General features: G+C 37.0%; 1 protein-coding gene across 1 annotated transcript in view; it reads right to left on the bottom strand.

Annotated features, from left to right (window-relative positions):
• The window catches only part of fmn1 (formin 1), a 31,663-nt gene extending 7,387 nt beyond the window's left edge, over nucleotides 1–24,276 (bottom strand). The window contains exons 1-13 of the mRNA XM_059355832.1: nucleotides 22,758–24,276; nucleotides 17,635–17,813; nucleotides 12,228–12,336; nucleotides 9,571–9,632; nucleotides 7,891–8,573; nucleotides 7,197–7,338; nucleotides 5,467–5,554; nucleotides 4,842–4,903; nucleotides 4,664–4,752; nucleotides 4,452–4,581; nucleotides 3,561–3,707; nucleotides 2,501–2,560; nucleotides 1,804–1,924 (exon numbers count right to left, since the gene is read on the bottom strand). Coding sequence (XP_059211815.1) covers nucleotides 1,804–1,924; nucleotides 2,501–2,560; nucleotides 3,561–3,707; nucleotides 4,452–4,581; nucleotides 4,664–4,752; nucleotides 4,842–4,903; nucleotides 5,467–5,554; nucleotides 7,197–7,338; nucleotides 7,891–8,573; nucleotides 9,571–9,632; nucleotides 12,228–12,336; nucleotides 17,635–17,813; nucleotides 22,758–24,276 — 3,391 coding nt within the window. The remainder of the gene's footprint in view (nucleotides 1–1,803; nucleotides 1,925–2,500; nucleotides 2,561–3,560; nucleotides 3,708–4,451; nucleotides 4,582–4,663; nucleotides 4,753–4,841; nucleotides 4,904–5,466; nucleotides 5,555–7,196; nucleotides 7,339–7,890; nucleotides 8,574–9,570; nucleotides 9,633–12,227; nucleotides 12,337–17,634; nucleotides 17,814–22,757) is intronic.
• Between the last annotated feature and the right edge of the window lie 2,330 nt (nucleotides 24,277–26,606).

The following is a 26,606-nucleotide window of genomic DNA, read 5'->3' as shown; positions in this document are numbered from 1 at the left end:
ACACATTTATCTGAGCAGCGGTTTGTGCCACAGCTGTCCTAAATAAACAGCATTAGTTATTACTAAAATCACTTTTTATGTTTCTGTAATGGTTAATACAGCAGTATAAAAAAGGTCTTTAACCAAAATTATATTTTTAATGCTAAAATATAATTATTATTGTTATCTATGAATTTTGAAATTTACTGTTTTACAAAAAACCCTGTAAAAATAGTAAAGCACATTATTATTTCTTGATTAGGAGTCAAATTATAGTTATCTAGTTGCATTCCTGGACAGAAAAATGAGTTTTAGTGGTTGAATGTTCTGCTATAAAAAGATGAATTCAGTTTATTTGCCAAATAACTAACAATAACATTTTATTTTAAAAAAAGCTTCTGAAATATTTCGTTTTTATGACAGGTGGTCTAATAGTTTTGATAAGCAGTGTATATAAATTTGCACTAAAAAAAAACAAAGTACAGTTTTGCAGGTTTTTGTAAATAAAAGTGAACATTGATATTATATCTATATATCTATATATAGATATATACCCCATATATATAGATATATAGATATATATAGATATAGATAGAAGATAGAACAGTTGAAAAAAGTTTTTCTGTAGTATTTTGGGTACACTTCAAACGTTTCAAAGTGAATAAATGAGCAGAATGGAGTCTTTCTAATACAACATAGTATTTGGACTTCATTTCCTTCAACAGTCTCCATGGATGACTTAAAAGAAACTAATCTCCCTGTGACTTTGTTGGGAAACATTTCATACCAACCAAACAGAAAACACAGGGAGAGTGAAGACCGACAGGAACGGGCATGAGGGCGGTTCAAACGGGGAGAACAAAAGAAAGCAGCCAGATTGCACGGTGGTTTGGGTAGACGGCCCGATAAGACAAAGCTGTGTTGAGAGGTAAAGAAAAGAATCTGCGGCACACATCTGGGGGCCACACTGGAGCCCAGGTGATACGGCCGAGCAGGTTAAGGATCCGTACATCTCTGCAGAGGCCCGTGCACAGATACGACAGATACAGGAGGTCTGGAGATTACATAAGTGGGGAGCTATGGACTCCCTGCGCTGGCGACAGGGGCACAAAGGCACAACGATGGGAGATCTGATGGGCAGGAGGATTAGAAGCTGGATCTGAAAGGCGCCAGGCCTGTATCAGCAGCGAGACTCCTTCTAGTCTCTGCTGAGTACACGCACGGCGAAAACACATGTATACACAGAGACAACAATGCACTCAGTCACAATCGTACTCATGTAAGAGAAAGCATTGTCCTCAGCGTGACTTTAACCGGCTGGCATGTTGAATGGCGTCATATGGGCACACTTAGAGAGAGGAGAGAGCGGGCTGGAGGGATAAGAAAGACGAGAGGAAATCTTTTGTTCTTTTAGCGAGTTTGGTAAAAGAAGCAGGACTTCTTGAGCTCTGAGTATAAACAGTTACTCAATGGCGGGGGCCGGTGATGGGAAGCCAGGGTGGTGAAGTGTGGAGGAGGGGGTGTCTGAGGAAAAACGGTGCCAGACAGGGCTGAGGTTTGCTCTGTGGGAACTTCTCGAAATCAGAGTGATAGAGTTACACAAGCTGCCTGAGGTTTTCAAACAAAAACACACAACAAAATGACCACAAGGCGAGACGAGTCCTGTCATACGGTCACATACGGTCGCTGGAGATAATGTTTTGGGGATTACTATTTAATGTTATGAACCTAGACAGAGACACATAAGAGAAGAGGCTTTTTTTTTTTTTTTTTGCAAGAGAAGGAGCTGGGATAGTTTAAGGTCGCAGTAGTGATGTCACATACTTGTCAGATCTCGTCCGAGCTGTCTCAGGTCTCTGGTGAGGTCGTCGAACTTGACCTGTGCAGCCAGGAAGACGTCCTGAGGTTCAGGGAGCGGGAACACACTCATGTCTGTGCCGGCGTTCTTGTGGGACACAATAAGAAACAAAACAATGAAACTAGAAACTCAGGAATGTAATGTGTGCCTTGAAATTGATACAGATTTAAGAGGAGTAAATAAAGAAGTAACATTTTAAAAAAAGACCTTTCTATGTGGATTCTTGCACCTATATGACTCTGCAAAAGTACTCAGAAGGCTGCTTTCATACATTATTATGCAATATATTACATTATCAGGTACATTACTATCTCTGGAGAAGGATTCACACAAGTTTACTGCCTTCATCTTGAAGTTACAGAGGAAAGAAATTTGTACCTGTCCAGTGTTCTGCTGCACAAACTACGTGATGACCCCATTTATAAATCACCCTATGCATTGTTCTTTTGTATTATATATTCTGTAAGAGAATACATTTTATATCAGACAACATATATGCCGATACCTATAGCTACCGATAAGTCTGTTTTTTCTCTACTTTAACAAGCTAGAAACACACAACAGATTTCCGTTTTTGATTCTTGTGTTTCTTTATCAGAGTCAGGAAACATAGAAAGTTGTAGTCAACCTAGAAACGGTGCAGATAATCGTTTTAACTAATACCTTATCCACATTGTGCAGGTAGTACGACACCACGTAGTCCACCAGGCTGATACGGTTGTCCTGAAAAGAAAATCAAGAACTGCATCAGTAAAAAATGAAACTTACAGCAAGTGTGCAGGTTGGCAGCTCACTGTCATATCCCAAGGCCTTCATTAAAACTAGGGATGGTAAATATGCATTTTCTATCCAGCCAGTAACTGGTAATCGCCTGCTTCTCATAGCTGATACTGATAAAACAATTCACAAAGATACTTCGGCTTTTATAGAGAATTTAGCCAATGAATTTAAATCAAATGCTTTGATATAATCTGTCAAATCAGACATGAATTTATCCATCCCAAAGAAACTGCCAAAAATAAACTATAGAGCAGGGATGGGCAACTTAAATGCTGGAGGGGGCCACAATTTTTCATCGACACTACCACAGGGCCACATATAGGACCGTGCACTTAACCAGATATGATGAAACTGCAATTTTAAATATGTTTACAGTGCAGTAAGTTAACATATTTCATGCTCAAATGTGTGTAAACTGCAAAAAAATAGGTGTCTAAAAACAAGATAAAAACACTAAATCTGAGGGAAATTATCTTGCTACATGGACAGATAATTTCACTTGACAAGATTTCTTGAATTAGGATTATTAAATCTAGAAATGAGCTTGTTGAACACTTAAAATAAGAAATGAACTCTTAAAACAAGATAAATTATCTAACACTTCTTAATCTAAATTTGTTTTACCTTAAGAGCCAAATAATTTGCAGTGTGTAACAGTATAAATAGGAATACAAAAGGCTTGAAGCAAATAAAAAATAACCACTTAGTGTGATTTATTTTCTTTTTTTCAGTGCAAGAACAGCAGACCAACATTAATTGCAAGAAGTAATTTTGTGCATTTTTACACTGCACTTTTAAGATTTCATGCTCAAATGCATGTAGTTGTAATGAGGACCACTTCAAGTGAGGGTGCGGGCTGTATGTGGCCCCCGGGCCCCCAGTTGCCCATCCCTGCTATAGAGTAATAAGGCAAGGTGTCTTCCTAGAGTGCAGCAGGTCTTACTCTGCTCTTGACGTCCTTCAGTTTGGGTAAAATGTCGAGGCCGAAGCCGTCGGCCTGACCTCTGGTCCTGTTGCCTCCGTTCATGTGGTTCCCCAGAGCCAACACCAGCCCCATCACCTCCGTCACTCCATCGCTCTCCAGCAGAGCCTCCAAACAGGAAACACACTCAGGATCAACTACAGAATGCTGACAACACACTCACGGACATCCAGCTGTGAGAGGAGCAGGGTCGCAAAATGCCAGGAATTTCCATGTGAATTAACAGGAATTTATGTGAACTAACGGGAAGTTATGGGAATAAACCATGAATTTACAAAATTGAAGGTTGGCTATTAACAGGGAACTTAAATATAGTTGGGGAAAATATATTTTAGCATAAACTTCACGAAAACATTTTACCCATTGAACCCATTTTTGAATGGGTGGGATCAGGGCAGATGAGTAATGTTTAACTCAACATTCATGTTTTTGTTGTTGTTCAATAATAGAATTGATTGTTCAATAAAATGTTAAATTATTAAATTATTAATTTATTATTATTATTATATATTATTATTATTATTATTATTTAATTTTTTTTAACTTGCAAAAAAATCTGTTAAAATGTCATGTTTTTTTTTAAATATTTCCAAAAATCCCCAGCTTAACTTTCTATGGAAATTTCTGGAAATTTACTGGAAATTTTAAGATAGGACCCCCAAAAAACACATTGAATTCAGTTGTTTTTGCACCAAATACACACTGAACATCTCATCATTAAACTGGAGGGAGTCAGATATTAATACTGTGGGTTCTACAGCTCAAATACTTGTTAGGATATTAATATATTGGAGACAAAGTGAGATAATTCCTCATGTATAGCAGGTTGCAGTCAGGTGCTTTTGTCTCTACCTTACACACAGATGAAACTGTGCTGAGCTTGCGTTGGATGGAGGCGATCCCGTCGATGAAGGCCGACTGGAAGATGATGCAGTGAGCTCTGCCTGCAAAGTCTGGGATCTGTGAGAGCTCGTACAGGAACCTGCAGCACAGAAGAGTACGCACAATCAGTTTCTGATGCAGAGTCTGTAAATGTCTGTCTGCAGGTTCTGTGAGATACTGACTGTTCAGGTTTGTCCAGCAGTTTAACTTCCTCCTCCTCCGACGTCTCGTAGTGTCTCCTGATTCTCTCCAGTTCATCTGGCTGTGCTCTCTGACACATAATAAAAAATATACATTAATGGGCACATAATGATAAAATACTGCTGCAGTTAAAGCACAGTAGGTTGTTGTGATACCTACATTTTCATACAGTGCTTCAATGGTCTCCAAGTCCACCACAGAGTGATCCACTGTCAGAACAGCTGCAGCAGGGAAGGTAAAGAAAAAGAAAAAGCATTTAAAAAAAAGTGGAGGTAAACGGTCAGTGTTGGAGGACATAATCAGATCTTTTACTCCAGTAAAAGTAATAATACCACGCTGTAAAACCACTCTCTGACACTGTCTTACAAGAAAAAATACTTTTAAATTACAAGAATAAGTATAGAAGTACTATAAGGACAATTTAGGTATTCAAATTAAGTATTAAAAGGATAAAAATGTCCACTGTGACTGTCAAAGTATCATAAAGCACTGTTACTTTATAATGATTGTATAATTATTTTGATGATTACTTTCTCCTTTATTTGATTGATTGTTTGGTTTGAAAAAAATAAAAAAAATAGTGAGAAACCGCAAAATTATTAACAATTAATTTCAATTATTATAATTATTGAATGGAACAGTATATTTTCACATTGATGAAGCTAGAAATGTTGATTTTTGCAACAGCATGACTATTTTAAACCAGTCCAAGTATATTTCCTGTTGCAGTCGTTCACATCAGCAGCTGACAGGAAATAAAGGTGTTTCTTTGCAATGAACTCACCGTGTTGTATGTCTTTCATCTCCAGGTGGAGGCTCGATATGAGGATGCCCACGGCCTGAGAGCGCTTCCCGTCCAGCAGCTTAATGATCTGAAACACACACACACACACACACACACAGTTAGCATGTGGGCATGGGACCACCTGACCACTAGAAACCATTAGTGAGTCATTAGTGGAGAGTTTGTTGTGAAGCTATGGTTGTATTCTTCCACCAACCAGCCAAGTTGCAGTTTACTTCCATGTCTGCTTCTCATATGAAGCCATGGCAGTAGACGATTTGGATGTTGCATCAAAGCTTTAAATTCTACAAACTGGATACTTCAAACAACCTGGAGATCTTACAATCACTACGGTTTTAAGCTGGACACCTCAGATTAGTGTCAACATTCAGTGTTAATTCAGTATTGGTGTTGAATAATGGACAGAAAAGGGGTTTTGGGACGTATTTCCATTACTTTTGGGAATGTAAACTAATTTCCAGATTTTGGTCACTTATTTCAAAGGTGGTCAGTGGGATATTTAAAATAAAAATTAAGAAAGACCTTGGAGTTTTCCTCCAGAGCCTTCCCTCTAGGGACTTACATCTCACTGCATCACATCACAAGCTCCTTGATAAACTCCTTCTAGTTGCTCCAAAGTGTATATTAAAAAACTGGATCAAAACCCTTCCACCTAGTGTCACCCTTTGGTGCAGGGAGATCTTTGATATCCTCCCTCATGAAAGATTACAAGCTGCTGTAAAGGGTAAAGACTAATTTTTCCTAATTGTTTGCACACCCTTTCTTGATTATATACCTGCAGATCTGAAAAATCTGCTGTTGATGGGTAGGCGGTTTCCTGACTGGCGATCATGAGTGCCTATTGCAGACTGGAGACAAACTAGAACTGTTTTTTATTTATTTATTTATTTTTATAAATGATTATGTCACTATTATTGCCTTGGTCATTATGATTATTTTCACCCTTTTTTTTCTTTTGCCTATCTTTGTATAGCATATGCTGTCTGTCGGGATGGGGCGGGGGGGGGGGGGGGTTCTGTTTCTGTGTTTTGTATTGATATATATGAATAATGTGTGTTTAGAAAAGGGGCTTTGCAAAGCATTATGATGTCACAGTGAAGTTGACCTTTCACCGTTGGTTATATTATATTGGATATAAAATGGTACCAAAATGGTACACATTATTTAATCATATTAGACTTTTTAGGTAAATGACTTGTGTTTTGTCCTTTGGATTGTCTTCTTGTTTAAGAGCCTATAACCTTGGGGAACTTGCTGCTTGTAAATGCATCAACAATGATATGAGGAATTGTAACGCATCAAAATTTGACACAAAAACAGTGGGAAAAATATATCTCTTGTATAGACAGTAAATTAATCATAACTGTGAAATGAATATAAAACAATTGAATTCAGGGAGAAATTATCTCAAACATTGGGGGGAATCATTAGTGTCTTTGTTGTCCAAAAATGTAAAGTCCAAAAGTAATTGTGTCTCAATCTGGATTTTAAATGCTCATTTCTTATGATCTGTCATACTGTATGTAGTCTAAGTGGTATCTGCTCCCTCTAGTGGACGAGCAACGTACTGCAACTAATCCAAAATATAAAGTGTTAGTGATGTTTTAATTTAGGGATACTCAACCTGCTTTGCTCAGGGGCCTGTTAACCCATGACTCAGTTTTATTTAAATTCATTAATTTATTAACGCCCTTAGTTTTGCGTGTTACCTTCCGGGCTTTGGCTTTCTTCTCGTAAGCCTCTGAAAGCGGCTTCCTCTTGGTCTGTGTGGTGGTTTTGGCGAAGAGATCCTCAAACTCGCCGGCGTTGATGATATTTGGTTCCTTTAAAATGTTCCACAGTGTTTTGTTCCTGAAGGACAAAGAACATAATGTTTAATCAGTCTATTTACTCTATTGAGTTATTTTCATTATCATTTAATTGCAGTTTACATTCTTGATTTAAGAAACATTAAATAACATTAAAAAATGTGAAATAAAAAGTGACATCTTTAAATAACTAGTTTTGCCCGACCAACAGTCCAAAACCCAAAGATATTCAACAGAAAACAGAAAATCATCAAAATTGCAATTGAAAAAAAAAAAAAAAAATTAGAATTAAATTAAAATAAATTAAAAGAAAATAAAAAATGTAAAGAAATAAAAAATTTTAAACTTTTTATTGTTATTTCTATTAGCTAATTGAAAATGAATTTCAATTTTATTTTCAAATAGTCTATTTATCTCAGTTGTATTTGATTTAATTACATAAATTGTATTTTTGTGTTTTATGTTAGAACTACTTGACTCAATTGGATGGAAATTTTATATGTAATTGAAATCGAAAAAGTAACAAATAGACCAAAAATGTCAGTTTCAGATTATTTTTTTATTACTATGATGTTTTTGTTTAATATGAACCTACTTGTTGTCCTGGACCTGGATTCTGGTCCAGTAGAGAGGCTTCATGGGTCGGGACGGCTCCACCGTCGGTTTCCTGGGAGGAGTTTCAATGATGAGACTCCCGAATGGAGGAGGAGGAGGAGGTGGTGGAGCTAAGCCTGGTATGGATGGAGGAGGAGGAGGTGGAGGAGGAGGGGGAGGAGGTGGAGGACCATTTGACGGCTGCATGTGGTTTTTGGTTGAAGGAAAACATGGAGGAGGAGGTGGAGGAGGAGGAGGAGGAGGCAGATTGTGTGTCCTGGTGGTCTGAGGAGGAGCAGGTGGAGGTTCTGATGGAGGCTGTGAGGCTCCGGGTGGAGGCAGAGTTTGGGACGGAGCGTCATGTGAAGAAGCGGACAGGCTGAGGCTGATAGATGTCAGGTCCAGCTTTCTGGGGGTCAGCTTCTGCTGCTGAGGGTTCACACAGACTTCCTCATTCTCAGGAGTTTTAACAAAAGTCTCCCGGTCGGTCTGGATGCAGACCGTGCGGAAGGATTTGTGTACAAAGTCGTCTCCGGTCCATACAGCGACGTCTTTGAGCTCCCCGCGGCGGCAGGTCCCGACCTGGGAGAGTTCTGCCTGCAGCTCGGCCACAGCGAGCTCCAGACGGGTCACATTGTCCTCGTTCTCTACCTTCAGTCTGGAGAGCTCCTGACCAAACTCCTCCTGGAAACAGTGAAATCACAAAACTCAGCATCAGTAATCTCTTTTAATCTCTAGTGATCTTTTGTTTATCTTCAATAACTGCACTACACCTTTAAAAGTTTCCATATTTTTATTTATACCTATGTACACTTGATTTGAGAAGGAGAGGCAGAACACACATGTTTTTTTAACAACATAAGACAACATAGAAATCATAAATTAGCAATCAGTCAGTCAGTCAGTCAGTCAGTAAGTTAGTTAGTCAGTTCATTTTTTGGCCCCTGGAATCAGGGTAATAATTTAAAAAAAAGAGAATAAGAATAACAAGTTTAAAGGAATAAGAGTTTATACAAACTTTATTTTACATATTCCATTTTAAATGTTCTCCAATTGGCTCTGACTCAAGTTGAAGTATCATCATCTAAATCTACTTAAGCACAAAAATTAAAGTAAAAAAAAGTATATATTATGCAGAAAGAAATTATTTCAGAAATTTCAGAAATATATAAAATGTTTGGATTATAATTATTCATGCAATATGTTCAGCACTTTTTTGTTGCAGCTGGTATAGTTGAAACAAATGGTAATTAATTTATATACTGCTGGGTGCCTTAACCTATCATAATATAACATAATATAGTTAATAAGTAAATTTTGTTTTTTGTATTAAATCATACAAACTTGCAAAATAAAAAGTAAATATTCAAAATAAATATAGTGCAGTAAAAAGCACAATATATGCATACAAAATGTAGTGAAGTAGAAGTATAAAGTACCTCAAAATAGTACTTATATGCAACATTTAAGTAAGTGTTCTAAATTTCTGTGCAGCCAGACTAGCTTTCCCCCTATTTTCAGTCTTGTGCTAAGCTAAGCTAACCATTTGCTTCATATTTACTGAAGACATAAAAGTGGCATCTGTCTTCTCCTTTAACTCTCAGTAAGAAAGCATATATCCCACAGCACATGTTTAAATGAGGCACCATGGTTTAACCCCTCCTGTATCCTTCACACTGACCTGTAACTTCTCCAGCTCCTCTTTACATTCTCTCTTCAGCTGCAGCAGTGCAGCCTGGTGCTCTGACAGGAAACAGAGCAGAAGAACATTTTATAACAGCCGACAGATGTTCATTATTACAGCTGTGCTGCCCGACAGCGCTTTCTCTATCACGGAGGGAACAATAGTAATGTGGCTGGGTACAAGCTGCAGACAAACACATTAAAATAACTGGGAGCCACTTAAGAGCTGAGTCTGATTCTGCATGAGAAAACAAATGTTTGAGGATGTGTTAACAGTACTAAGGTTGACCAGATGGTGGCAGCAGAGCTTCAAATGTAAGACAAACACAGACTGGCTCACAGCAAACGTTTATCTGCCAATGGATACTTTGAACGGTCAAACAGAAAGTGTATTTACTGTCTTGACGGTGTTCACAGGAAGTGAATTTGTGGGTGTGGGTGTACACAGTTTGATCCCTGCTCAAACAAATTTAGGTAGATATTATTCAAGTCAGCTGAGATCATTTGTAACTTTTGACAGCTCATCCGAAGAAAGTTTTAAAAAGCTGTTAATGATATGGACATGCCTGTTAACTGTGACTTAAAATAGGGTTTAAGCTGATTTTGTCTTGTCAAAATAAAAGCCCCAATCATTATTTTGAGAATTATAGTACTTATTAGTTGCAGAAATGTGTAGAAAATATGTCTCAGACTGGTCTGTGGTGTTAAGACAGTAGGCTTGTGTGGTTATTATGGTTTTTAGGATTTAGCAGGATATTTGGAAATTATTTTCAATACTGTCAAAAATACAGATGCTGTTTTTTCAGTCTGTATAAAACTGATAGAGGGATGTTGTAGCTTTTGATGTGTAATGCACAGCAGCCACCACCAAGGCGGGTATTTTTATGACGTATAACAAAACGTGAACATCTCTTAAACTTGGGCTAACCACAGACCTTATTTCAGGCATGTAACCACAAACACATTCAAAATCCTTTACTTTTAGAGGAGACACCCCAGGGTGCTAAGATGCTAATGCTAATGGCGCCCTATAGATCCTGGTATAAATAGCATTGTTAGCTGCGGACCAAGGTTATTATAGTTAACGAGAACTAACGAATTAACGAAAACTGGAATTGAAAAAACATTTTCGTTAACTGATATAAAAATAAAATAAAAAAAAACGATAACTAACTTGAACTGTATTGTGTGATTACAAAACTAGCTAAAACTAACTAAAATTATAGTGAAAATGTCCTTCGTTTTTGTCTTTGTCAACTTTTTTCATACTTCCAGCAGCAGCAGCACACCACCGCAGAATACACATAGGAGAAACACTGCATAAACCTTATTGGTGCTAAGATGGATAAAACCAAAGGAAATAAAGGCAAAATGTATTATGACCTCTTCGAATCTCGCACCAAACACATAGCCCATTATAAAAAAAATAAAGCTAACACTAAAACTAATAAAAACTAAACTAAAACTAAGCATTTTCAAAAACTAAAAACTAAACCAAAACTAGCAAACTCACTCTTAAAACGAATTAAAAGTAACTGAATTTGAAAACATAACTTCACAACAAACTAATGAAAAATCCAAAACTATTATAACCTTGCCGCGGACACCTGGGTGCTAATAGCATCTGCCTTAGTTTGATGGGAATCAGACGGTTCCACAGATACAGAGACTGTATGCTAGTTATTTCAAGAATAAAAACTAAGAACTGAGAGCCACGTTTCCATGGTAACAGTCACTGACATCAGCTGACCAGTGTTTCCATGGTAACCATTACTGACACCTGCTGACCAGTGGCACCGAACGACAGTGAATCCCGTGCTGGAGTCGTTCAGACTGGTTTTCTGTGGACTCGTAGGGTGGAGTTCGTTTACAGAAGCAGTGGAGCTTCATATCATACAGAGCAAACACTCTGCTGCTGCTGGCTGTAATTAACAGTCAGAACAACGTGTTTAACATAATGAATCCGTGTGTGATTTTATTTTCATCTTGGTGATATATCAACTTTATTTTTTAGAGTTTCTTTGCCTGAATTTTGTCTCAAATCTCCACATTTTTAAAACCCTAATAATGATACTAGGCCCTCATTGAAAACTGAAAACCCATCCTTAACACTGTTCCATCCACTTGACTACTTTTACACCGTCCACACGTCCCTAAGTTTTGAAAGTTTGAAAATGATGGTATGTCTGCTAGATAAAATGACACATTACTTCAATTTGACTGTAAAACTACTTTTTTAGCAACACTATCCCTCTCAAAATCCCCCAAATATGAGGAGTCTGTCACTGTATTTCTGTATTTTATGACTTCAAATTCATAATAAGTTATATATATTTATATTTAGTGTAGCTCACTTTTTTTTAATATCTTTATCATATTTACATACTTACTTATTTCTATTTCTATTTCTATTTCTTATACAGGAGCAACTGTAACAAAGTATCATGCTGCAAAATGATAGAAAATCCTCAAAAAAAACAACAAGCAAACAATGGACCCACCCATTAATAAAAAATATTTTTTGAGGTTAAAAATAGTACCTTTTAAATGCTTTTCTATATATTGAATTTTATTGAGGTTAGAAGAAAAGAAAAGTCTTCAAGTCTGCAAACAATGAAACATTTTTTTGACAATAAATATGACATTTGTGCTCACCTGCTTCTGTGTACTTGAGTCCAACTTTTTCCTCTTTAAGTGGCGGCCAGACGGCTTGCAGACGACCAGGAGTTCTCTCCTCTCCCTCTGCTGGGGTCGAAGCTTCAGACTAGAAAGGAAAAAACAAGAGTTCAGCTACAGATTTATAACAAAATCAATTAAAAGTAAAGCAGGACAGCGTCCAGTCATCTCTTCTGTGAAGCCAGCCCGTACTTTGCCATCAGGTGACTCTTTCTTCTCTGGTGTTTTATTGGAGGATCTTTCAAAAAGCGCTCTCAGGACATCCTTATCTGCTTTTATCTTCTTCCTCACAGCCTCCAGGTCTATTTTCTCTGCCGTTGGGTCCCTCTTTAAAGGCTTTGGGGTGAAAAAAGCTTTGAAGGCATCGAATGCAGCCTCTGCACTGGATACAGGAGGTTTGGTGGAGTCAAATGAAACATCTGCATCCTCTTCTGTTTCAACTTCTGTCTTCTCACACTCTTGGCTCTCCTCTATCTCCTCCTGCTCTCCTTCAGCCTCCTTCTCCTCTGGTTCATCTCCTCTCTTCTCCCTGTTCAGGAACTGGGAGATCTGGCCCAGGAAGCCGCCCTGAACTTTAGCGTCCCCCTGTTTCTCAGCGTCCCTCTTGGCTCCCTGAGATGAAGGTTTAATCTGGGCTACGGTGTCGTGCTCGGGCCCGACCACCCCCTTCCTCAGGACCCTCAGGCCGCTGAACAGGGCCGGGAGCTGGATCTGCTTGTCCGTGGGCGAGCCTGGAGAGAAGGTGGCCCGTGTGAAGGTGGATCCAGGTGGAGGGTTATTATCTGCAGATGCAATGAAAACATTGGGGGAGGTGTCGTTGGGGCTGAAGTCTGTAAAAACATCTCTTCCTTCTTCTTCTTCTTCTTCTTCGCTGTCCTCTTCTGTACCTCTCCTCTCTTCTTCTTCATCATTTTTAAAGCTTGAAAAGTCCTTAGTTTCCTCCAGAGGTTCGTCCTCCACTGCAGGACCTGTCCGAGTCACCGTTATCACCACGTGCTTGGCTTTAGGTCGATTTTTCTCAGATTCCTCCATGTCCAAACTGTAAGTGTCGAACTCTTCCTGAGAGTAAACAGCATCTCTTCCTCTCTGTTTGGCTTCTTCTGTGTCTTCCTGCTTAACTGGTGCAACACAATCCCATCCTGTATTTGTGCAGTCTGTTGAAATGTGTTGACATTTTGCACGCACAGATTCATTCAAAGCATCCAGACGGTCGTGAAAACCCTCCTTGCTGCAGCTGTTTACTCTCTCTAAAATCTTATTATTTGTTGTCTGTTTCTGCTCGCCATTTTCAGCGTTTACAGCCAGACTTTGCTGCTCTTTTAGGTTGATTATATTCCTCTCCTCTTCTGTCAAGTCTGACTCTCTCTTACTTATACGTCTCACTGACTTGGAGGTCGTCTTCTCTCCTTCATGAGCCAATATCTCATATGTTAAAGAGTCTCTACTGCTCTCCACAGCATCTTCAAAACTCATACCCCCATTTTTCTTCACATTAAAGCTCAGCTCGGGGTCTCCTCCTTGCATCAAGTCCTCATTCTCCTCCTCTGAGAGGGTCCTGAAAAACTTTAGGATGGCTTCTTTTTGCTCCTCCATCGTTCACAAGTCGCTCGTAAAGAAAGTGGTGACGTTATACAGATCGAAAGAAAGCCTTTCCCCAGGACGTCAACATTGTGGTTACCAGTCAAACTGCTCAGATGTGAGACTTAAGTGCGACATTGTGCTCAGAAAAAAGCAGCGCAGGAAGAAGAAATGGGTGTTCAGGCATGCATTAATTTGTTTAAGTGCTTCCAGGATCATGCAACTTCCACTTCTGCTCGATAAGAAGAAGAAAGATAAGTCAATAAAGTCATATCACCACAAATCCGACCTGTTTCCGCTCCAGTTTGTTGAAAAGAAATAGATTTCTCCGTTCACAGCAACGGCTCCTTCACGTCTTACCGTACAGCTAAATTTACAGTAAAACTGGAGGCAGCTGTTAGTCACTGAATTACAGGAGAGAAATCCACACAGTAATGGAAAAATTATAGTTTCCCTGCTCCACGCCGGCGAGAGTGACTCAGCTCAGCCGCAGTTAAAAGTCAGCTCCAAGTCCTGGTTTCGGCTGCCAAGCTCTGCCTCCTCTCCCCTCCGGCTGCTCTACACCTTCTCTAGTAAATTACCCAGCAGCATCTTGGACGCCACCCTGCAGACTGTCATAGTGTAATCGCAAGCAGATGGTGACTTCAGCCACCGTTTGTGACAACACCCTGACAGATCCGTGAGCCGTGAGGGAGGCCACCCAGAACAGATGGAGGGCCACCACACCCAGAGCTGCAGGAGGGTAAACAGCGCTGCCAGGGATCACTTGTTAAACGTTTTGGCCTGTAAATCTGCGGTGACAGGGAGGTCTCTCAGCTCCCCTGCAGGCTCTGAGCAACACCCGGTTAATCTGGACGTCTTAGTGGGTCCGACCCCACCTACAGCAGACCGTTAATCAGCTCACATTAAATCTAACATACGCTGTGGAGAGGCAGGCTGGTTTCTCAGATTATTGGCTGTAAAAATAAAAGTACTTAGTTCATTGGCAGTGTTATTGGATTAAAATTTACACTATTAAATTCATTGTTTAATTGCATTTTGTAAAATAAGTGATTTGTGTATGAAACTTGCTCTACAAATTAGACTTGCTTTTTTTGGTGCATAGAGTGCATAAACTGAACAAACAGATAAATAAATAGGTTTTCAAGATTAATTTACAAATTAAAATAAAAGAAGAAAAAGTAATGGTAATAAAAAGTGACAAAAAGTAAGAATTATTTTTTTTAAGTCTTGCAGGCTAACAAATAAAGTATAAATTAATTAAGATATAAGATATAAAAATAATATAAGTAATAATTCTCAAAACAAATGTGCATTTAGTGAAGAAGATATTGATACAAAAACATATAAGAAATTAATTAATTAATTCTTAAAACAAATATATAAATTGTTTCACAGTCATGCTGGTGATATTGAACAAGAAAAATTAGAAAAATTAGATTGGAAAAAAATATTTAATTATACATTTATATATATAAATCCATTAAGAAAAAATAAATTCTTAAAAGAAAAAATACATATTTGGTTTGAAAAAGTGTCAAAAAGGTAATAAAAACAAACAATATTTTTTTTTAAACAACAAATTGATTAATTGATTAAAAAAAAGGAGAGACGAATACAAATAAATATATACAACTAAAGTAAACTTAAAAACGATAAAACTCATAAAAGTGAAATAAACTTAAAATACAATAAAACTAAAATAAATATATAACAAATAATGCCCAATAAAGCACTTTCCCATAACAGTATGAGTACAGTAGAGTATAATATTTTAAAGGAGTGTTTAAAGACAGGAAAAAAAGTTCTCCTCAGTTGATATTAAAAAAAAACGTCCTCAGTCACCGGTTCATGTTTGTATTATTCTTAGTTCTCAGGTTCCGCCCTTGTTTGCTTTTCTGATACATTATCAACAGCAGCAGCAGCAGGTGAGTGACTCTGTTCCAGTGTGTCGATACTCTGTGTACCTTCAGACACTCACAGACCTGAAACCTGCAGCAGCTCTTAATCTGTCAATGCTAATAAAGTGCTCTTTGCATTCTTCAGGCAGGGACACTGCTGCCTTTATGTGAGCTGTGTTTATGTAACAGGAATGAATCCAGATAATCCCATGAAATAGTATTAGAATCAGAGAACACACACACACAACACAAACACTGGAGTGGACCCAGCATGAGGCTGCAGAAACACAGTGTGACTGATGTGCTTTGTACGGTGGATCAACATAACACATAGTGTAACTGTAACTGTCAACGCTTTTAACTGACCTTAACTTACCTACTCATATCTCACCTGATTCAGATCAAATGCCTCAATATTTTCTAAAATGTGTTCCACATTACAGAATATTTACACTGGCCAAGGGATATGTTAGTTTCAAAAGTTTATAACTCCAAAAGACAATAACTTGTAAAGATGGAAATGATTTCTGTTGATGTTGGAACCAATTTTAGACAACTTAAAACAAACTGCAGAATGTGACATTTTTTAAATTACTTCTCAACACTTATTTTTATCTTTTAAAAATAAATGAAAAGCAAAAAAATGTTTTTTAAATCTATTTTATTTTTGTTTTTATTGTATTTTTTAAAAATCTAATTATCGTTGCGTTTGTTGTTTATTGCATTTCACTTTTTTATTTTTTTATTTAATTTAATTTAATGAGTTGCCAAATATTGAACTCCTTATTAAACCATGCCAAGCCCTTATAACTTTGTTTTCAAAAGTATTATTATTATTATTATTATTATTATTATTATTATTATTATTATTATTATTATTATTATTATTATTATTATTATTATTATATTATACATATTCTCCACTTTATTCTTTCTAATTTACCTGAATCTCAAATCAGATTTCTGGTGAGCGAATTTACAATTTTAAATAAAATGTCAAAAACTTGAAACCTTAGCTTTCATGTTTTTATTGTGTGATGTTTCAAAAAAAACATCTTATTTGATTGTGTTTATCTTTGTTCTGGTGTCCTGCTTTAGTCTTTCTTTAATCAAAAATAAAATTGCATTTTAAGAATCATTTTAGATTGAACCTCATTCATTCATTCATTCATTCATTCATTTATATATTATTCTTGTGTAAGTGTGTATTTATGTAACATGTGTATGTAAATTGTCTCCACTATATGGTCCACACATGTAAACAGAGAGAAAGATACAGAGCTTAAGAGCTTTAAACCCAGTAAACGACCGTGTCATGCTAATACAGATAACATTTCTTATACAATGAACCTACACAGTCGTATTAAATCCCCCTGTTATATAACCACAAGGAACTCTTTGTATCACACACACACACACACACACACACACACACACTGTACAGCATGAGGCTGTTTGTTGATCAGGACTGTAAACCAAGAGACCAGATTCTGTCTCACTGCAGAGTGAATATGTAGGTTAATGTCATCATGATGCAGCATTATTCATATGAAAAGTGTTTTTTTCAGTAACTGAGAGAATATTTTCATTAAAATTTGACAGAAAGCATCACAGACAAAAGTGCATCTGAGGGCAAACTCACAACAACAACAATGAGACGCAAATACTTTTTTGCAAGTTTTGTGCACGTTTTCAAACCAAATTACACACATTTTACTCTACACTCCCTATATTAAGATCAAGATTACTTTGGCAAACCATCATGAGCCAGTAAGCTGCATTTTATCATGTTATTCAAACTCTACAGCAGCTAATTTAAGTGATTATGTCCTTGGTCATGGTAATAAAAACTTTAAAGCTCCCAGTCTAGACAGCACAAAACATCACAAGTCTTTAAAATTACTCACCAGTAACTCCTGTGGGAGAGGCGTGCATGGCGGTGTATCAACGATGTCATCTTCAGCAGCTGTGATGCGCAGGAAGTCGATGTGTTTTGGTCTGGAGGGATGAGACAGTGACCTGCAGAAGGAGAGAGACTCCTCCACCTCCTGCTGCCAGATCTCCTCCTGTCTCTGCAGAGCCTCGTCTGGAGGAAAGAGAGGTCAAATCGTGAAAAAATTGAAGAAAAAGTGGCCCAAACCATCTGTTCTGATTTTGGCAACTGTAGAGTCCGGCTTGCCAAATATTAAACATAAAATATACTCTAAGAGACAAATTTAAGCTAAAGACACCAGGTGCATCTGAGGAAAACTGCTATTAATCTTTCCTCTGATTATGGGGACAAACATTCAAAATGCTTTTGACGTGAAAAATCACAGCTAAGACTATAAACTTAGCATTTAAGCCTTTAAATAAACTAAAAGCCAAATGAATCATCAAAGAGATATTTAAAAGAGTGACTGATTCTGCAGCCCCGGCAGTAAATCTTGTATATTATGCTGCAGTGTCACCATGAGGATGTGAAAAAGAACTTCAGCTAAAAATAAAAAGCAAAACCAATAACTCTCTTAAACTTTTACATTTCAAAAAGAAGACTAAACACACCTGCTGCACTCTGGTTGTCAAACTCTACTAGTCTGGAATTCAAGTCTGCAAGCTGCTTCAAATTCATCTGACATGTCCTGATAAAAGCATACATCATGCACATACAGCAAGATGTGGCTATTTATAGTATTTCATTAAAATCCCAATCAGCTACATACTATAGGCTACTAGCTGCATGATTGATGCATGGAGCTGCATCCCTGACAGCTGCTGAATATGCTAATTGAAAAACTATTAGAGCTGCCAGAGCACAATGAGACATTTAATTATCATATAAAAGATGTTTAGACTGTGATGATGTCATTTAAATACATGTGTTGTGAAAAACCTTGATGTGATCTATCGTGCTGCCATGCAGTTACATCCAATAAAGTACTGTCAGAAAAGAAAGATATTTTTTGAAATGTACTTGATTATTTTACAGGGTTTTTCTTTTTTTTCTACATGAAATACAAATGCCATAAAAATAAACAGTAAATTACTTTTATTACAAATATTAACTATTAAATAAAAGTTGACATCTGTTAATTAATATAATAGGTTATTAAAGATTTTTTACAGTATTATTCACTTGCTTAACAGTCCTGCATGTTAAATTTCAGTGAATTCTATTCATTAAAAATAATAAAAATGTAAAAAGAAACAGTTAAAAGTCTGACAGCAAAAATTGCCAAACACTTACCATCATATTAAAGCAAAAAAATAAATAAATCTACAGATATACATTTTTTTAAATACTGAAATTTACAGTATGTTATCCATATATTTAAAGAAATCATCTGTAAAATAACTGTTGCTATAATTTGATGCAAAGTGTTTTTTTAAACCATTTTTTATAGTTATTTTGAAAATTCTCCTCACGTCTGCCTTTTCCTATCACACAGCTGCAAGGCATGTTTAAATAAATTTTAAAAATTAAAATTAAAATAAAATCAAAAAAATCAAATACATTTTTAGAGGACAATAATGCTTTTAACAAGTGCCATCATTTTCCACGATTTATTTAGCCTCTGATTCATGATTACGCTGTCATGTTTGTTTGTTTTTTGGGGGTTTTTTTGTGATGTCATTTATCTTTGTTTGTACTTGTATATGTACATTTTTACTTTGCTGCCCCTCTTGACCTGATAAAAGAGATATAATAGGAAATTTGTGGTTAAATAAAGGTTAAATTAAATCTTGTTTAAATTGCTTTAGATGCACATTTAAGTCAGTAAACTGTCTTTTTATCTATTTCTGTTCAGGAATCAGCTTCCTGAGTTGCCTCGGGAGGATTTAGGAGGACGTCAAGGGTTCAGTTCCCTCTGCAGTTAGGCTAAAAATGTACTGTTGTTCCTTCAGGGCAATTTGGATAAAAACATGCTGCGAACACCGGATGTGGTCAAAGGCAGCTCAACCTTGTGGGGAGGATTTTCCAACATTTATTACTCAGCTGGTCACACAGTCCTCACTCTATCTTGTGGGTCCAGAGAGGAAGCAATTCTACAGTAAATCCATCAGTATCATTTCAGATAAAAGCGCAGACGGAGATGCCAGTCGTGTAACTTTGTGTGGACGCCGAACTGTCAGATTAAACAGCTTATGGAAATGTGTTATCTGTTTGACCACACTGAAGAGGAGAACACTGGACTGAGAGAATAAAACCCTCAGAAGACCCTGCGTGTCTTTCTTCCCCTCTCTCTAATCATCATCCTCTAAAGATGTGATGTATTCCTCAAAGCTCAGAGCAATAATCCTATTTGGACAGCCGGGCTTCCTTCTGCACGGCCTGCTCTGGCTCTCATTCCCCAAAAAGTGAATACCAGCTTCAAGCCTCAGTTTTATGCAAAAGTTAGATGACTAGCTTTAAGTTCAAATAATCTTATTCTACACTGTCTGTGAATATAATGTCTATTTAATATTAGATTCCAGCTTCACTGAAGCTACATGATTCTGAAACTTAACCAGCAACTAAAGACTACACTATTATATCAAACAGAAAAAAATAGAGATCACCATTTTAAGATACGATCTGATAGAATAAGACAAGATAGGACAATACACGTTACAATACGATACGATACGATACGATACGATACGATAAAATACTATACGATAGAATAAGATCTGATACGATATGATATGATAGAATAAGATACGATAGAATATGATACGATATGATATGATAGAATAAGATACGATACAATATGAGACGATACGATACGATACGATACAATATGATACGATACAATATGATACGATACGATACAATATGATACGATACGATACAATATGATACGATACGATACGATACGATACGATACGATATGATACGATACGATACAATACGATACGATAGAATAAGGTACGATACGATGAGATAGAATAAGATCTGATACGATATGATACGATACAATACGATACGATACGATACGATAGAATAAGGTACGATACGATACGATACGATACAATACGATACGATACGATACAATATGATACGATACAATATGATACGATACGATACAATATGATACGATACGATACAATATGATACGATACGATACGATATGATACGATACGATACAATACGATACGATAGAATAAGGTACGATACGATGAGATAGAATAAGATCTGATACGATATGATACGATACAATACGATACGATACGATACGATAGAATAAGGTACGATACGATACGATACGATACGATACGATACGATAGAATAAGGTACGATACGATACGATACGATACGATACAATAGAATAAGATACGATAAGATACGATAAGATATGATACTACTATATGATACGATAGACTATGATAGAATACGATACGATGAAAAATTCCAGCCTGACATATTTGATACCATATTTGATTGTAAATCATGTAATCTCTAGAATATGTATATAAAGTTCTTCAAAAACTGCATGAGTTTGTGATGACCTAAAGCAGGGCTACTCAATTACAATTTATCTGGGTCAGATTTTAAAACCAGTAAATGAAGATTGACCAGACATTTTCAGCAGTCACTTTAAAGCAAATGAATGTAGTAAAAAAAGTTTTAATTATGATTTTTTTTAAAAAACCAATTAAAATCTATCAAATCAAGAAAACGTTTTTGGTCACACATATGACACAGAAACATCAAATAAGAATAAAAAAGATCAAACACTCTCACACACTCTGATTGGTGGTGTCGCCACCTGATCCATACATCCGGCCTGATCGCTGCTCATATGCATCTCTCACTAAATATGAGAAGGAAGTGATATGATTACTTCTTTAACTAAATGTGGTTTATATATTGTCTCATATATCAGATTTATGTGTTTGAGGCCTCTGAAGGAGGTTGCTTGGCTGGATTTGGCTCAAAGGTCACTAATTGAAGGTTGGATCTAAAGAATTAAAGAACAGTTTTTTTTTCAAGCAGAAGGTGCCTTAACATTATGCAATATAATCCATATTATGCGGAAAACCTTTTTTACATGAGACAAACCTTCCTCATAATATGCCATAAGTAGCATTAAATAAGTGGTATGGAGAGGAATGTGCAATTTGTCTTGCTGCTCTTTAAATGGAAAATCTGTCTGCCTCAGGTCAGTGCCAGTGCAGGTCTACGAGATTATATCCACATCAGGTGATCACTAGTACTTTATGCATGAGAACACACACACACACACACACACACACACACGGTGGTATGTCATAACCAGCAAGGAGTCATTATTAACAGACTGCCACACATCCTTCAGGTCTGCTTCAGCAGCTGTGGTGAGAAAGAGAGATGGTGTGTGTGTGTGTGTGTGTGTGTGTGTGTGTGTTGGAAAGAGAGAGAGCAGCAGACATCATCAGACTTCAGATTTCCGAGCATTAAAAACAATGTTTAAATCTGACAGTCAGGACTCAGTGTGCGTCTGCTCTTCTTCCTCTATGCTCACTTCACTAACCAACCACTAAAAGTCAATGTCATGCTGTTACACACACACACACACACACACACACTTTCTGAAGGTATTTTGTCCTCTTTAATCCACCGTGCAACGACTAACCATGAAACACAGAATGAAACACAAATGTGACAAACTTCCTTTAAGCGGTGCTGGAATTGTTTTACTTTGGATACTTTAAGTACATTTTTCCAATAATTCTTGTGTAAAGTACCATTTTGAATTCAGACTATTTATCAATTATTTTTAGTAGACTGTTGTACTTTAAATAAATGATCTGAATGAATACTTCTTCCACCACTGACCATCATACACTATTGCTTTCAAAGCTTTTAACTTAATGTATTATTTTACTTTTTCTTTCTTTGTGTGAAGACATGAAAATTGACAAAAAACAATAGCATTAAAAGAAGGAGGATCTTTCTTTCACGAGGCATTGAAGCACTACCGCTTCTGTCCACAGGGAGCACCAAAATCAACATTAAAAAAAAAGTTCCTTCTAGTTTAAACTACATAAATATGACTTATTGTTGCAGTTGCATAATCATCATTATTACCTGAAGAGAGAAGATGATCATAACTGGACTCTGTCTCACTGTTGTGTCCGTACAACAGATTCTGTTCCTTCTTCCTGTTATTCTTCTCATCATTGACTGTCCCACCGCAGCCTCCAGCATCCTGAGAGGGGTCTTCAGCCGAGCTTCTCCACTTCATGTGACACCCAGGATTGTCTTCATCCTGCTGGTCAGTCGAGCTCCGGTGCAGAAAGCTTCGGCTGGACGAGAGCAGAGGGGACAGGATGGGAGACATGCTGGACGGAGACGGGGTTGATGAGTTATTTGGCACAGTCGCAACGAATCTTTGAGAATACGACTGTAGATTCAGAGGCCGTTTTGTTGATTCTGCGCGGTTCGTCTTACGAGAAGTCCTCTCGGCCTCGTCGCTCTGTGCTTTCGCTCCCTCCATCTCCAGCACCTGACGGAGACTCTGACTCAGCGCTGCACCCAGAGCTTGAAGCTCCTCCACCAGCAGAGGCTCGTCTCCGCTGCTCCCTTTGTTCTGGGTCTCACCAAAGCATCCATCTGAGATAAACTGATCCTCACCTCTCCCGTCGCTGCCTTCTCCCATCAGGTCCGAACTGGTGAGACTCACCCGGCGTATGATCCCCTCCACCTCCTCGATCTTCCCCATCACTCTCCGTGCCGCGGCCGTCTTCCCCACCCATTGAGAGGACTTCTCCTCTACACCTTCTGGCTTCTTTTCCTCGTCTGTTGCAGCCTGCAAGACTTTCTGAGTACTGTCTCCTGTCTTCCTAGTGTTGAGGATATTCGTTGAGTACATGTCATTGTCATATTCAGATTTATCCGTGTCAGAATCCTCCTTCACAGATAGATCCTTTCTTTTCTTGCTAGAAACATTTGCATCCGGCAGCTTCACTCTCCAGGCCGGTTTTAGCTCCTCTGCGTTCCTGTTCCTCTCCTCCACTGATGGCACTCTCTCCTTTCCCTTAACTCTCTTCCTCCGGGCTGCAGGAGTGCACATGACCGGCCTGTCTTCCTCTAAATCCCACTCCCCAAAGATAGGAGAGCTCGTTATCCGCAGCCCTCTGGCCTTCAGCGGCGCCCATGGAGACATCTTGAGGTTCTGCTGGAAGCCGAACCCCTCCACTCTTCTCCTTCTCTTCCGAGGGATCTGTAGTCTCGGGGATTTCTGCAAAGCATCCCGACTCTCTGCATAAATGTTGGGCTTACTCTTGGTGCCGTGCTGGTTCCCCATGCTCATGAGACTCTTGCACTCCAAACACAACGGGAACAACTCTGTCAGCCAGAACTCGGAGGACTCATCCAAGGCTTTGAGGGTTTCTTTTAACTCCGTCAGGCCGAATCTGTCTGCTTGACCTCGCTGCTCTGCTCCAGCTGGATCCTCCTCCTTACACTCAGAGGTCAGTCCTCGTTGGTGCTCCTGCGGGGATTTAGAGGGGGGAGATGGGCCCCTGCAGTGTGAGAGGGATGGACTCACACAGCTCCTCTCGCTGATCGGGGTGTACAGGTTCAACGTAGCGCGAGTGCTCTCCATGATGCTATTTGATCCCCACAGATAAAGACGATTCCTTTACAGCTGGAACAGATTCACTGGAGCCGTTTAACCACTAGACGACATGAATCCTGACACAGAAAGATAGAAAAAAGTTCCACACTTGTTTAAAATGACTATATATTGGCATGTGTATCTATGTGCATCTACAGGTTCATCTCAATAAATTAGAATATAATAGAAAAGTTTATTTATGTCAGTAATTTAATTCAAAAAGTGGAAATAACACATTATATAGATCCATTACACACAGAATGAAACATTTCATGTCTTAATTTATTTAATTTAGTCTAATTATAATGATTATGGCTTACATTTAATGAAGACCTAAAATTCATTGTCTCAAAAAATTGTAATATTACAAAAGACCAATTTTAAAAAGTATGTTTAATGTTGAAATTCTGGCCTCTGAAAAATATGTCCATCTATATGCACTCAGTATGATGCTGAGATGCTCCTGTATATCTAGAAGAAACACACATAAGACAGACTACAGGTGGATAGGGTTTAACAGATATCACCATGAAACTTCTGCAGTTGGTTACTTGCATTAATTTTTCTGAAATTGTATGTTTTAAATATGCAAAGGAGACATTTTTTAGGGCTAACTTTTGGTGACTTTAACAGAACTCTAGAGATGCAAATATAAAGAGTGTCATAAAATAAACTCTTCAATGTGTATTCTGGATATTTTCTGTCTTAAAGAAGACAAAATTCTAAAAATCTACCAGATAATTAAAATAACAAGACAATATTTTTCACCTAAAGGCTACACAAAACAATAAAAACCTACAGTGTTTGAATGCATAAAATACCTGAACTGATACACACAAGTACTACCGTTGAGCTGAAACAGACACCACAGTCAATAAATAACTGAATCTCCCACTTTTAAAATATTTTGTTGTAGCTGTTTTAGCTTCTCTGTTGTAGACAAGTGCAGTTTTCAGAGTTCAAAATAAATAAATAAATAAACTAAATCTCTTGTTGATCAAAATAGGAAATTTAAGATGGGCTTAGGGAAGAAGACTTTTTTTTTTTTAGAACTATGTTCTAACAATTTATGCATGAAACGATTAATAGAGAACTGAGAATCGTTGAGGTGCTATTAGTTGCAGTCTGACACTGTGACAGTACAAAAAGACACACAGTGCAGGTTTGTGCAAAGATAACATGCATGTGAAACAAATTCCTCCTTTGACGTTGGTTACCAGTTATGTAACTTAAAGGTAATTTTATGGAAAAATCAATTAACAGGAAACACATGGAAAACTATTTCTGTAACTCCTCTGTGACTCTGATTCACCACCAATAAAATAATCAAATATATTTGGATTAACACAGTTTATGTACATTTACTTCACTTTAAATGAATGATTTTTACCTGTAATTTTACACTTTTTAAAAAAAAATATTATATTTAATTGTTTTCAAAATCAAAAAAACTTAATATGTACATTGACATTTGTAAACACCTCCCTGCCCTCACCCTCACATCAAATAGTCTGGGGGAAATAATAAGTAATGAATTTTAAATATATAAAAATAGAAATTACAATAATAACAACAATTCATTATTATTTTGTTGTTAATATTTAACAATAATAATGAATAACAAAATTAATAAATGAAAAAATAATAAAATAAAAATAAAATAGAAAAAAACTACTACTACTTCTACTACTACTACTAATAATAATAATAATAATAATAATAATTCATCATTATTTTGTGTTTAATAATTATCAATAATAATTAATAACAAAATAAATAAATATATAATATAATAAAATATATTAAATTAAATTAAATTAAACTACTACTATTACTAATAATAATATTAAAAATAATAATAATAATAATAATAATAATAATAATAATAACAAAAACAACAGCAATATATGTTTTTTTAATAGGTGCTTGTCAGTTTATTTATCAATTTCACGCATTCATTTCTGATAATTTTTTACACATGCTAAATATTTGCAGTTACTACTTATATTAGTATAGATTATAACTTGACTTTTAATCTAATTCAATTTTATTTATTTTTCATTTGTTTAGGTAAACAACCTGATGATAAATATAAAAAGTAGGCCTACCTGAAATAAGTGTTTTTGAAAACGTCTAACTGACAATGCTTTAAACAAAATAAGGAGGGGGGGAGACGATTAAAAAATAATATTTCCATTCTCTTTAAACTTCGTCATATGAAAGATTTATAAATAACATAAGTAAGAAAAGTATTTAAAGGTTGACTTACTGGCGTGAGTCGCATCTCTCGGGCAGCAGGTCACTCGTCCATCTGCAGT

The sequence above is a fragment of the Centropristis striata genome, chromosome 18 (assembly GCF_030273125.1).
Source record: "Centropristis striata isolate RG_2023a ecotype Rhode Island chromosome 18, C.striata_1.0, whole genome shotgun sequence".
Taxonomy (NCBI): Eukaryota; Metazoa; Chordata; class Actinopteri; order Perciformes; family Serranidae; genus Centropristis; species Centropristis striata.
The sequence above is the reverse complement of the archived record's forward strand: the minus strand, read 5'-3'. Positions and strand labels throughout refer to the sequence as shown.